General features: G+C 39.2%; 1 protein-coding gene across 2 annotated transcripts in view; it reads right to left on the minus strand.

The window, feature by feature from the left end:
• Positions 1-12,992, minus strand: part of fen1 (flap structure-specific endonuclease 1) — a 60,879-nt gene extending 47,887 nt beyond the window's left edge. For both annotated transcript variants that reach the window (XM_077508806.1, XM_077508805.1), the window contains exons 1-5: positions 12,834-12,992; positions 12,432-12,553; positions 12,232-12,334; positions 11,760-11,862; positions 11,103-11,166 (exon numbers count right to left, since the gene is read on the minus strand). In XM_077508806.1, coding sequence (XP_077364932.1) covers positions 11,103-11,166; positions 11,760-11,862; positions 12,232-12,334; positions 12,432-12,513 — 352 coding nt within the window. In that variant the 5' untranslated portion in view covers positions 12,514-12,553; positions 12,834-12,992. The remainder of the gene's footprint in view (positions 1-11,102; positions 11,167-11,759; positions 11,863-12,231; positions 12,335-12,431; positions 12,554-12,833) is intronic.
• Between the last annotated feature and the right edge of the window lie 50 nt (positions 12,993-13,042).

A 13,042-nucleotide genomic window follows, 5' to 3' on the forward strand; every position in this document is an offset into this window, starting at 1 on the left:
ATAAAGGGCCCTCGCAATCTGGGCCACGTTGGGGTACTTGCACGTCGGGGTACTGGCACGTTGAGGTACTGTCAAATCGGACAAGGACCATCTAAAATGTTTTTGACAAGCTTTGTGAGTGCAAAAGGCCAAAGATGGTGTGCAATTCCCAAAATAAATTCAAAATGGCGGACTTCCTTTTAGGTTTAGCATACGGCTACAGAATACTTTTTGTAGGTCTTAAGCTAATAGGTATGCCTCCCAGTTTTCACAAATCTAGGTCAAGTCATCTTTAGTTGTGTATCGCTTGAATCATACAATTGGAAATGCTCCATAAAAATGCATAGAGGGCGCTATTGAGCACAACGTTGGGTTACTTGCACGTCAGGGTACTGGCACGTTGGGGTACTGTTACATGGAACAAGGACCATTTAAAATGTTAGTTTTTTCCATGCCTTGTCTGTGCAAAGTTTAATGAAAGAGGCCAAAAATGATGTATAAATCCCAAAATAAAATCAAAATAGCGGACTTCCTCTTTGGTTTGGCAAATGGCTACATAATACTTTTTTGTAGGTATTAGGCTGATAGGGGTCTGTCCTAATTTTCACAAATCTAGCAGAATCATACAATCGGAAATACTTCATAAAATTGTCTAGAGGGCGCTATTTATTGCAAATTGCACAATAAATCTCTAAAAATTCATGTTCATGACAAGTCTGATGTGTTTGCAAAGTTTCATGAGTTTTCACACATGTATAGATAAAAAAACAAAGCAGCACTTTACTTGGCAAACAATGCATCGCTATAGCAGCAGCGTGCGACAAAATAAAAAACTTTCGATAACTTTGCATCTTAAACATCTTAAGATGAAACACACCAAGTTTGAAGACGGTCGGATGAACTTTGTACGAGGAGTTCGTTAAAATATGACCCCTAAAAAAGGCCACAAAAAATGGCAACAAATCCCATCGTAAATCAAAATGGCAGACTTCCTGTTTGGTTTAGCACATGGTTCCAAGAGACTTTTTTGTACATCGTGGGCTCTTATGTATGCCTGCAAATTATCATCGCGCTAGGTGAAACGTACAACCGGGAATGCTTCGTTAAAGAGGAGTTTTCTAGCTCAAAATGTGATGCCCGGCCCCTGGGGGACTTCCTGTTGGGTTTAGCACATGGCACCAAGAGACTTTTTTGTACATTGTGGGCTGTTACAAATGTCTACAAATTTTTGTAGCTCTAGCTACTTCATACAACTGGGAATGCTTCATTAAGAAGGATTTTTTTCCTTTGCAAAAAGTGCATGCCACGACAACAGCGTGCGACGAAATAAAGAGCTTTCAATAACTTTTCATCCTCAACATCTTAAGATGAGTCACACCAAGTTTGAAGATGATCGGATAAACTCTGTAGGAGGAGTTCGTTAAAATATGACCCCTATGAAATGGCCCAAAAAATGGCAACACATTCCAAAGTAAATCAAAATGGCGGACGTCCTGTTAGGTTTAGCATATGGTTCAAAAAGAGTTTTTTGTACCTCGAGGGCTGTTATATACCTCTACAAATTTTGGTAACTCTAGGTGAAACGTACAGCCGGGTATGCTTTGTTAAAGAGGAGTTTTTTAGCTCAAAATGTGATGCCCGGCCCCTGGGGGACTTCCTGTTGGGTTTAGCACAGGGCACCAAGAGACTTTTTTGTCCACTTGGGCTGTTACATATGTCTACAAATTTTCGTAGCTCTCGCTGCTTCGTACAAATGGGAATGCTTCTTTAAGGATATTTTTTTTCCTTTGCAAACAGTGCATGCCATGACAACAGCGTGCGACGAAATACAAAGCTTTCAATAACCTTTCATCTTCAACATCTTAAGATGAATCACACCAAGTTTGAAGATGATCGGATAAACACTGTAGGAGTTCGTTAAAATAAGACCCCAATGAAATGGCCAAAAAAATGGCAACACGTTCCAAAATAAATCAAAATGGCGGACTTCCTGTGAGGTTTAGCATATGGTTCAAAAAGAGTTTTTTGTAGGTCATAGCCTGTTACATATGTGTACCAATTTCCGTAGCTCTAGATTAAACGTACAACCGGCAATGCTTCGTGAAGTAAGAATTTTTAAACTCTAAATTTGATGCGTCGCCGCCGTCATATAGTATATCAAAAACTTTAGATTTTTTACAATGATGTTGTCCCAGGTGTTGAGATGGTCCATCCCAACTTTGAAGTCAATCAGGTTAACCGTGTAGGAGAAGCGGGCAAAAGTATGACCCCTGTAAATGTGCAAAACTGGGCCAAAATTGGACATTCAGATGATCATACCTCACTTTCTGTCTATTTTAGGGTACACACATCAAAGAGGTTTTTGTTCATCTGGATGTGCTACGGGTGCCACACAATTTTCGTCGCCATAGGACAATCGTAGCGGGACAGGGATCCGTTTAACCTATGTAGGTGGCGCTATGGAGCCATTTTTCTGTTATCATGTATGGCGACTTTAAAATATCAAATTTTTCGCCAGGCCTGATGTGCGTGTAAAGTTTGGTGAGTTTTCGTTCACGTTTAGCGTCTCAAAAATGCGATTGTTTGCGGAGAAGAATAATAATAAGAATAACTAGAGCTGCGAGCAGCTATAAAGGGCCCTCGCAACCCGGGCCACGTTGGGGTATTTGCACGTCGGGGTACTGGCATGTTGGGGTACTGTCAAATAGGAAACCATCTAAATTGTAAACGTTTTTGCCATGCTTTGTGTTTTTAAAGTTTCATGGAAAGGCCAAAAACGATGCACAATTAACAAAATAAAATCAAAATGGATTGGCACATGGCTATATAGAATACTTTTTGAATATATTCGGCATGCCTGCCAATATTCACACATCTAGCTGAATCATATAATCGGAAATACTTCATAAAAATGTCTAGAGGGCGCTATTGAGCCATTTATTACAAATTGCACAACAAATCTCTAAATAAAATATTCATGTTCCAGACAGGTCTGGTGTGTGTGCAAAGTTTTATTGAGTTTTCACCCATATTTAGACTCTCAAAAAAGCATTTTTCTTCACAAACAATGCATGGCTACAGCAAAGGAGTGTGACAAAATAAAAAAATTCAATAACTTTTCATCTTAAATATCTTAAGATGAAACACGCCAAAGAATGAAGACGATCTGATAAGTTCTGTTGAAAATATGACCCCTATAAAAGGCCCCAAAAAATGGCTACAAATACCAAAGTAAATCAAAATGGCAGACTTCCTTTTTGATTCAGCATATGGCTTTAGAAACCTTTTTGTCTTAGGCTGATAGGTATCCCAATTTTTACAAATCTAGCTGAATCATAAAACACAAAACATTTGCAAAAGCTTCATAAAAATGTCTAGAGGGCGCTATTGAACCATTTATTGCAAATTGAATAAGAAATCTCTAAAATATTCATGCTGATGACAAGCCTGATGTGTGTGTAAAGTTTCATGAGTTTTTGCACATGTTTAGACCAAAACAAAAAAGCAGCATTTTACTTGGCAAACAATGCATCGCCATGACAACGGCGTGCGACAAAATAAATAACTTTCGATAACTTTGCATCTTAAACATCTTAAGATGAAGCACACCAAGTTTAAAGACAGTCGGATAAATTTTGTAGGAGGAGTTCGTTAAAATATGACCCCTAAAAAAGGCCACAAAAAATGGCTACAAATCCCAACGTAAATCAAAATGGTGGACTTCCTGATTGGTTTAGCATATGGCTCCAAGAGACTTTTTTTGTACATCCTGAGCTCTTATGTTTGCCTGCAAATTATCATAGCTTTAGGTGAAACGTACAACCGGGAATGCTTTGTCTGTTTAATCAAAACGCAAAATATGGTGTGCAATTCGATGCATTGCTATGTCAACAGCGTGTGACAAAATAAAAAACTTTCGATTACTTTGCATCTTAAGCTTCTTAAGATGAAACATACCAAGTTTGAAGACAGTCGGATAAATTTTGTAGGAGGGGTTCGTTAAAATATGACCCCTGAAAAAGGCCACAAAAAATGGCAACAAATCCCATCATAAATCAAAATGGCGGACTTCCTGTTTGGTTTAGCACATGGTTCCAAGAGACTTTTTTGTACATCGTGGGCTCTTATGTATGCCTCTAAATTATCATAGCGCTAGGTGAAACGTACAACCGAGAATGCTTCGTTAAAGAGGAGTTTTTTAGCTCAAAATGTGATGACCGGCCCCTACGGGACTTCCTGTTGGGTTTAGCACATGGCACCAAGAGACTTTTTTTGTACATCCTGGGCTGTTACATATGTACAATTTTTCGTCGCTCTAGCTGCTTCGTACAACTGGGAATGCTTCATTAAGAAGGATTTTTTTCCTTTGCAAAAAGTGCATGCCACGTCAACAGCGTGTGACGAAATAAAAAACTTTCAATAACTTTTCATTTTCAACATCTTAAGATGAATCACACCAAGTTTGAAGATGATCGGATAAACTCTGTAGGAGGAGTTTGTTAAAATATGACCCCTATGAAATGGGCAAAAAAAATGGCAACACATTCCAAAGTAAATCAAAATGGCGGACGTCCTGTTAGGTTTAGCATATGGTTCAAAAAGAGTTTTTTGTACCTCGAGGGCTGTTATATACCTCTACAAATTTTGGTAACTCTAGGTGAAACGTACAGCCGGGTATGCTTTGTTAAAGAGGAGTTTTTTTAGCTCAAAATGTGATGCCCGGCCCCTGGGGGACTTCCTGTTGGGTTTAGCACAGGGCACCAAGAGACTTTTTTGTACATCTTGGGCTGTTACATATGTCTACAAATTTTCGTAGCTCTAGCTGCTTCGTACAACTGGCAATGCTTCTTTAAGGATATTTTTTTTCCTTTGCAAACAGTGTATGCCATGACAACAGCGTCCGACGAAATACAAAGCTTTCAATAACTTTTCATCTTCAACATCTTCAGATGAATCACACCAAGTTTGAAGATGATCGGATAAACACTGTAGGAGGAGTTCGTTAAAATAAGGCCCCAATGAAATGGCCAAAAAAATGGCAACACGTTCCAAAATAAATCAAAATGGTGGACTTCCTGTTAGGTTTAGCATATGGTTCAAAAAGAGTTTTTTGTAGGTCATAGTCTGTTACATATGTGTACCAATTTTCGTAGCTCTAGATTAAACGTACAACCGGCAATGCCTCGTGAAGTAAGAATTTTTAAACTCTAAATTTGATGCGCCGCCGCCGTCATATATTATATCAAAAACTTTTCATTTTTGACAATGATGTTGTCCCAGGTGTTGAGATGGTCCATCCTAAGTTTGAAGTCAATCGCGTTAACCGTGTAGGAGAAGCGGGCAAAAGTATGACCCCTGTAAATGTGCAAAAATTGGCAAAAATTGGACATTTAAATACTCATACCTCACTTTCTGTCTATTTTAGGGTACACACTTCAAAGAGGTTTTTGTTCATTGGGATGTGCTACAGGTGCCAGACAATTTTCATAGCCGTCGGACAATCGTAGCGGGACAGGGATCCGTTTAACCTATGTAGGGGGCGCTAAGGAGCCATTTTTCTGTTATCATGTATGGCGACTTTAAAATATCAAATTTTTCGCCAGGCCTGATGTGCGTGTAAAGTTTGGTGAGTTTTCGGTCACGTTTAGTGTCTCAAAAATGTGATCGTTTGCGGAGAAGAATAATAATAAGAATAATAATAAGAAGAATTCCTACAAAAACAATAGGGCCTCGCAGCGGCACCGCCGCCGCCGCTGCTCGGGCCCTAATAATAATAATAATAATAATAAGAATTCCTACAAAAACAATAGGGCCTCGCAGCGGCACCGCCGCCGCCGCTGCTCGGGCCCTAACTAGAGCTGCGAGCAGCTATAAAGGGCCCTCGCAACCCGTGCCACGTTGGGGTATTTGCACGTCGGGGTACTGGCACGTTAGGGTACTGTTTCATAAGAAACCGTCTAAATTGTAAATGTTTTGCCATGCTTTTTGTGTTTGTTCACATTGCTATGGAATGCTTTGTCGAGGTATTCGGCTGATAGGTATGCCTCCCAATATTCACACATCTAGCTGAATCATATAAAAAAAAAAAATTCTTTGCAAACAATGCATCGCTACAGCAAAGGCGTGCCACGTTGGGGTACTTGCACGTCGGGGTACTGGCACGTTGGGGTACTGTCAAATAGGACAAGGACCATCTAAAATGTTTTTGACAAGCCTTGTGTGTGCAAAGTTTAATCAAAACGCAAAATATGGTGCGCAATTCCCAAAATAAATTCAAAATGGCGGACTTCCTTTTAGGTTTAGCATACGGCTACAGAATACTTTTTGTAGGTCTTAAGCTAATAGGTATGCCTCCCAGTTTTCACAAATCTAGGTCAAGTCATCTTTAGTTGTGTATCGCTTGAATCATACAATTGGAAATGCTCCATAAAAATGCATAGAGGGCGCTATTGAGCACAACGTTGGGTTACTTGCACGTCAGGGTACTGGCACGTTGGGGTACTGTTACATGGAACAAGGACCATTTAAAATGTTAGTTTTTTCCATGCCTTGTCTGTGCAAAGTTTAATGAAGAAGGCCAAAAATTATGTATAATTCCCAAAATAAAATCAAAATAGCGGACTTCCTCTTTGGTTTGGCAAATGGCTACATAATACTTTTTTGTAGGTCTAGCATAATCATACAATCGGAAATGCTTCATAAAAAGGTCTAGAGGGCGCTATTTATTTCAAATTGCACAATAAATCTCTGAAAATTCATGTTCATGACAAGTCTGATGTGTTTGCAAAGTTCCATGAGTTTTCATGTGTATAAAAAAAAAAAGCAGCACTTGACAAACAATGCATTGCTATGGCAACAGCGTGTTACAAAATAAAAAACTTTCGATTACTTTGCATCTTAAACATCTTAAGATGAAACACACCAAGTTTGAAGACAGTCGGATAAATTTTGTAGGAGGGGTTCGTTAAAATATGACCCCTGAAAGTTTTTCCTTGCCCGGTTGGAGGGTTAGATCAGGGGATGTCGCAACTTGTTTGTGGTTAAGTGCTACAGAAGTAAATGTGTCTTAACAACCTCATGATTGAATGTGTTTTCAATTCTCTAGGATGTGATTGGATTGTATCAATTAAATGTTCTTATAACTGATTCAGTGAGTAGTAAAAATAGTGTGTCAAGTATAATGACATGAAATATAAGGAATACAAAAAACAAAACAAGAACCCTCTAAATTACACATTTTGTTCCAGGCTTTATGTGCGTGCATAGTTTGAGTATACACCTAGGTTTAGGCCAGGAGTGTTCAAACCTTTTGCAAAGAGGGCCGGGTATGGTAAGGTGAGAATGTGTGGGGCCTAATCAACCATTTAGTTTAGCCTGACATAATTTTTTTACATGCATATGTAAATATATATATGTGGACAAATGTGTACATATGTCTACAAATTTTTGTAGCTCGAGCTGCTTCGTCCAACTGGGAACGCTGCATTAAGAAGGATTTTTTTTTCCTTTGCCAACAGTGCATGCCACGACAACAGCGTGCGACGAAATAAAAAGCTTTCAATAACTTTTCATCGTCAACATCTTAAGATGAATCACACCAAGTTTGAAGATGATCGGATAAACTCTGTAGGAGGAGTTCGTTAAAATAAGACCCCTATGAAATGGCCAAAAAAATGGCAACATGTTCCAAAGTAAATCAAAATGGCAGACTTCCTGTTAGGTTTAGCATATGGTTCAAAAAGAGTTTTTTGTACCTCGAGGGCTGTTACATATGTCTTCAAATTTTGGTCACTCTAGGTGAAACGTACAGCCGGAAATGCTTCATTAAGTAAAAATTTTGAAATGCAAAATTTGATGCCCTGCCTCTGGCGGACTTCCTGTTAGGTTTAGCATATGGCACCAACAGGCTTTTTTGTAGATCATAGTCTGTTACATATGTGTACCAATTTTCGTAGCTCTAGATTAAACGTATAACCGGCAATACTTCAGATGAAACATGCCAAAGAATGAAGACAATCTGATAAGTTTTGTAGAAAATATGAGGCCTATAAAAGGCCCCCAAAAAATGGCTACAAATAGCAAAGTAAATCAAAATGCCGGACTTCCTGTTTGGCTTAGCATATGGTTCTAAAAGACTTTTTTGTACATCGTGGGCTCTTATGTATGCCTCCAAATTATCATAGCGCTAGGTGAAAGGTACAACCGGGAATGCTTCGTTAAAGAGGAGTTTTTTAGCTCAAAAAGTGATGCCCGGCCCTTGCGGGACTTCCTGTTGGGTTTAGCACAAAGCAGCAAGAGACTTTTTTTGTACATCGTGGGCTGTTACATATGTCTACAAATTTTCGTAGCTCTAGCTGCTTCGTACAACTGAGAATTCTTCATTAAGAAGAATTTTTTTCCTTTGCAAACAAGTGCATGCCACGACAACAGCGTGCAGCGAAATAAAAAGCTTTCAATAACTTTTCATCTTCAACATCTTAAGATGAATCACACCAAGTTTGAAGATGATCGGATAAACTCTGTAAGAGGAGTTCGTTAAAATAGGACCCCTATGAAATGGCCAAAAAAATGGGAACACGTTCCAAAGTAAATCAAAATGGTGGACTTTCTGTTAGGTTTAGCATATGGTTCAAAAAGAGTTTTTTGTACCTTGAGGGCTGTTACATATGTCTTTAAATTTTGGTAACTCTAGGTGAAACGTACAGCCGGGAATGCTTCATTAAGTAAGAATTTTGAAACTCCAAATTTGATGCCCCGCCTCTGGCGGACTTCCTGTTGGGTTTAGCATATGGCACCAACAGACTTTTTTGTAGGTCATAGTCTGTTACATATGTGTACCAATTTTCGTAGCTCTAGGTTAAACATACAACGGGCAATACTACGTTTAGTAAGAGTTTTGAAACTCTAAATTTGATGCCCCACCGCCGTCATATAATATGTCGAAAACTTTAGATTTTTTACCATGGTGTTGTCCCAGGTCTTGAGATGGTACATCCCAAGTTTGAAGTGAATTGGATTAACCGTGTAGGAGAAGCAGGCAAAAGTATGACCCCTGTAAATGTGCAAAAATTGGCCAAAATTGGACATTTAAATACTCATATCTCACTTCCTGTCTATTTTAGGGTACACACATCAAAGAGGTTTTTGTTCATCTGGATGTGCTACAGGTGCCACACAATTTTCATAGCCGTCGGACAATCGTAGCGGGCCAGGGATCTGTTTAACCTATGTAGGTGGCGCTATGGAGCCATTTTTCTGTTATCACCTATGGCGACTTTAAAATATCAAATTTTTCGCCAGGCCTGACGTGTGTGTAAAGTTTGGTGAGTTTTCGTTCACGTTTAGTGTCTCAAAAATGTGATTGTTTGCGGAAAAGAATAATAACAAATAAAAAGAAGAAGAATAATAAGAATTCCTTGAAAAACAATAGGGACCTCGCAGCGGTCGCTGCTCGGGCCCTAATAAGAATTCCTACAAAAACAATAGGGCCTCGCAGCGGCACCGCTGCCGCCGCTGCTCGGGCCCTAATAAGAAGAATTCCTACAAAAACAATAGGGCCTCGCAGCGGCACCGCCGCCGCCGCTGCTCGGGCCCTAATAAGAAGAATTCCTACAAAAACAATCGGGCCTCGCAGCGGCACCGCCGCCGCCGCTGCTCGGGCCCTAATAATAAGAAGAATTCCTACAAAAACAATAGGGCCTCGCAGCGGCACCGCCGCCGGTGCAGCCGCTGCTCGGGCCCTAATAATAATAAGAAGAATTCCTTCAAAAACAATAGGGCCTCGCACGGCACCGCCGCCGGTGTCGCTGCTGCTCGGGCCCTAATAATAATAATAATAAGAAGAAGAAGAATTCCTACAAAAACAATAGGGCCTCGCAGCGGCACCGCCGCCGGTGCCGCCGCTGCCGCCGCTGCTCGGGCCCTAATAATAAGAAGAATTCCTACAAAAACAATAGGGCCTCGAAGCGGCACCTCCGCCGCTGCTCGGGCCCTAATAAGAATTCCTTCAGAAACAATAGGGACCTTGCAGCGGTCGCTGCTCGGGCCCTAAAAAAACAGTGCCAGCCGATTTCAAGCATTTTAACTCATCTTTCAAGGCAAACAGAATATTGTGTGCTTTTACTTCATATACAATGTGGGTACAAAATGAAAGATCGCATTCCATTCTTTCATTACAAAGAAAAGTACGTTTCTACCTTATTCCGTAATTTGAATGGCATTTAGCGAAAATTGAAAAGATGAGAAAATAAGCTTCTTGTGAAAAGATACATTTTATCCACAACAGTGACTTTGACACTAATATATTGTTTTTGTTTAGTGACGCTCTGTGAATTAGGTTTAGTTTGAAAAAGGCTTTGATCATTCACGTCACCCTTGAAAACATTCTATTTAATCAGATTCCGTCATGCTTGATTGTAATTTCATACATTGGCAGCCCATTGAAAAGAGATATAATGCTGCCATCTGCTGGCCGTAGTTAGTGGGTGTTTTTGATTTCACAACTCATTGACCAGGTAGCGCTGCACTTAGACGTTGCACTGGCCATTAAAAAAAAATAAAATAAATAAATAAATAAAAAAAAATAAATAAATAAAAAAATTAAAACGCAGTTGACAACATTTAACGTTTATGGCGGCATACATCGTGATTTTACTCATCATTATTTGATGTTTTTGGCAGTTAAAGAGTTAAATGACCAGAAACACATTGAGTCATTCTTATTCAATATCCGACCACTGCTAATGTTTGCTCACATACTTGAATAAGAATATTATATATTTCATATAGTATGTGTGTTTACTACTCTTCCACACTTCCAGCTTTAATGATGTCACGTCCGCTCTTTACTGATTGGATATTTTAACTGTCTGTTTGGTAAGGTCAAGATTATTTGTAAATATCTGGGCATTGGTGGATGTAGACAATTATTTAGGGGCAGATAGCATAACTTTTACTTCTTAAAAATGTTGAATTGAATCTATCAAACAGCAGCAGCAAAAAAAAAAAAAAAAAAAAAAAAAAAAAAAAAGCCAGAATGTTTCACACATATTTTGTAAAAAAAAAAAAAAAAAAAAAAAAAAAAAAAACTTAATAGAAATTCCACCATCAGTAGAATACTGTACCAAGTTCCTGGGCTTGTGCGAGCATTTTCTCAGCTTCTGCTCTTCTCTCCACTCTCTTTTCCAGCTGTGGTGAAACAGAAGAGTAAAGTTAGACTGAGATCCATTTATTTCAAGAAACTGTTAAATATCAGTATGTCTTTGCAAATGTTTGCAATTTCAACTCACGCCTACAAAATTCTGAGGAAATTACGTCGCATCACTATGAGCAATTTGTAGAACAGGCCCAAGGGCTACTCGTGTGTTCCATGAAGGCTACCTGGTGGCTGCCGACACCATGTTGGTGACCCCTGAATTAAAGTCTTCCATGAACTGAACATTTTCTGCGGAAGAATGCCGAGAGTACCTAAAGAAAACTCGTCAACTTCTCGTTTAAACCAGTGCCAAAAGACTCTGTGTTGAATTTCTGGTTGACTGCTATGTCAGGAATTCCAAATCTGCGCTGCCAGTCAACGAGTGCAGAGTGAAAAGGGGTCTAAGGATGAAATGCCAATTACTATTCTGCTGTTAGACTAAGAATGCTTCAAATATTCTAAGCATGTAATCATGCCACTTTAAGATCTGGTGAATACTTTACATAGAAAGGAATGATTGTTTGGTACCCCATAACACAAGCAAGCAGGGACATATTGAACAACAGCAGCATAAGTAAACACAAACCTCTCCGGACTTGAGCTGCGGGGGCTTGCCATCAAACACGTAAACGGGTTTAATGCCATGTTCCAGCATGCGGATGGTCCTGTAGAACATTCCCATGAGGTGGCTGGGAATGAGAGGCAAAGTTAAAATCGGCGTACAACAATATACAATGTCAACAACTACTGTGCTATCACGAGGGCTGCGCCACATCAAGTCAAAACTTTTCCCCAGCTTGTTTTTTCCTAGCATTAACTTTAATTTTTTTACTGTAAAAATGAGTGATTCCTCTTTGAAAAACATACCTTTTGTCAAAACATGTACATAATCTAAACATATTTTTTAAAAGACTAACATAAACATTATTGAAAAACAATTTGAAAATGATTCCCAATGTTGACAGTTTCTTATTCTTAAAATCAATATTGAATAATCGCCACACACTAGATAATGCTATGCCTTTTTTGTTTTTTTTGTTTTATGTGAAGAACTTTACCTAGTTGTCTCTCCATCCTCATTCTGCAGCATGTTGCCATCCTGTCGCACAGCAATCAGAAACTGGTAGATGCACATGGAGGCATCAATGGCAATTTTTCGGCCTGGGGAGAAAAAAATAACAACATGGCATTTTGGTTTTCTTTGCCCATCATATCAGTTAATATTTAATGGCTCATAATCACGTAGTACATCCATTACCAAAGTAGTTCTTGATGTCTTGCTCTCTAATGGCACTTGGAGCCTGGTCAGCAATAAGTTTGGCGAGTCCATGTATACCCATTGTTGTCGTGACGTGGAGTTCAAATCAAGTGTGCAAAGTTCTAATAAATAAATAAATAAATAAATAAATAAATAAACAAACAAAATTACGATGATTGCTGTTGCAAATGCACCCAGATGGAGAATAGACCAAATAGACTCAACGCAATACAAAAATAAACAGTTAAGCACGAACAAATAACAAATTTCCCGATTTAATGACGGAACGCACATTTATTTCCAATTAGCTCGAGAACTAAACACGCGTTTTATTTAGCAAACCTGACATGCAAAGACAACAACAACAGACTGAAATTACGACAAAAGGATGAAATTGTTTACCAAGCACATTCAAGTAGCCTACACAAGTGTCGCGATGCGTCCGCCACCAGGACAGGATGTGCGTCGATTTCGCGGGAAATTAACTTGCAGACATTAATAACCTATCTATCGAGCGTATCTCTGGTAAACACAGTTGTTAGTTCCCTATCGATGCGTTCATGTGCATGTACATGACTTGTTATAGCAAACGTGTGTTTGATTGGCCAGTT

This window comes from Festucalex cinctus, chromosome 20 (genome assembly GCF_051991245.1).
Source record: "Festucalex cinctus isolate MCC-2025b chromosome 20, RoL_Fcin_1.0, whole genome shotgun sequence".
Classification (NCBI taxonomy): domain Eukaryota; kingdom Metazoa; phylum Chordata; class Actinopteri; order Syngnathiformes; family Syngnathidae; genus Festucalex; species Festucalex cinctus.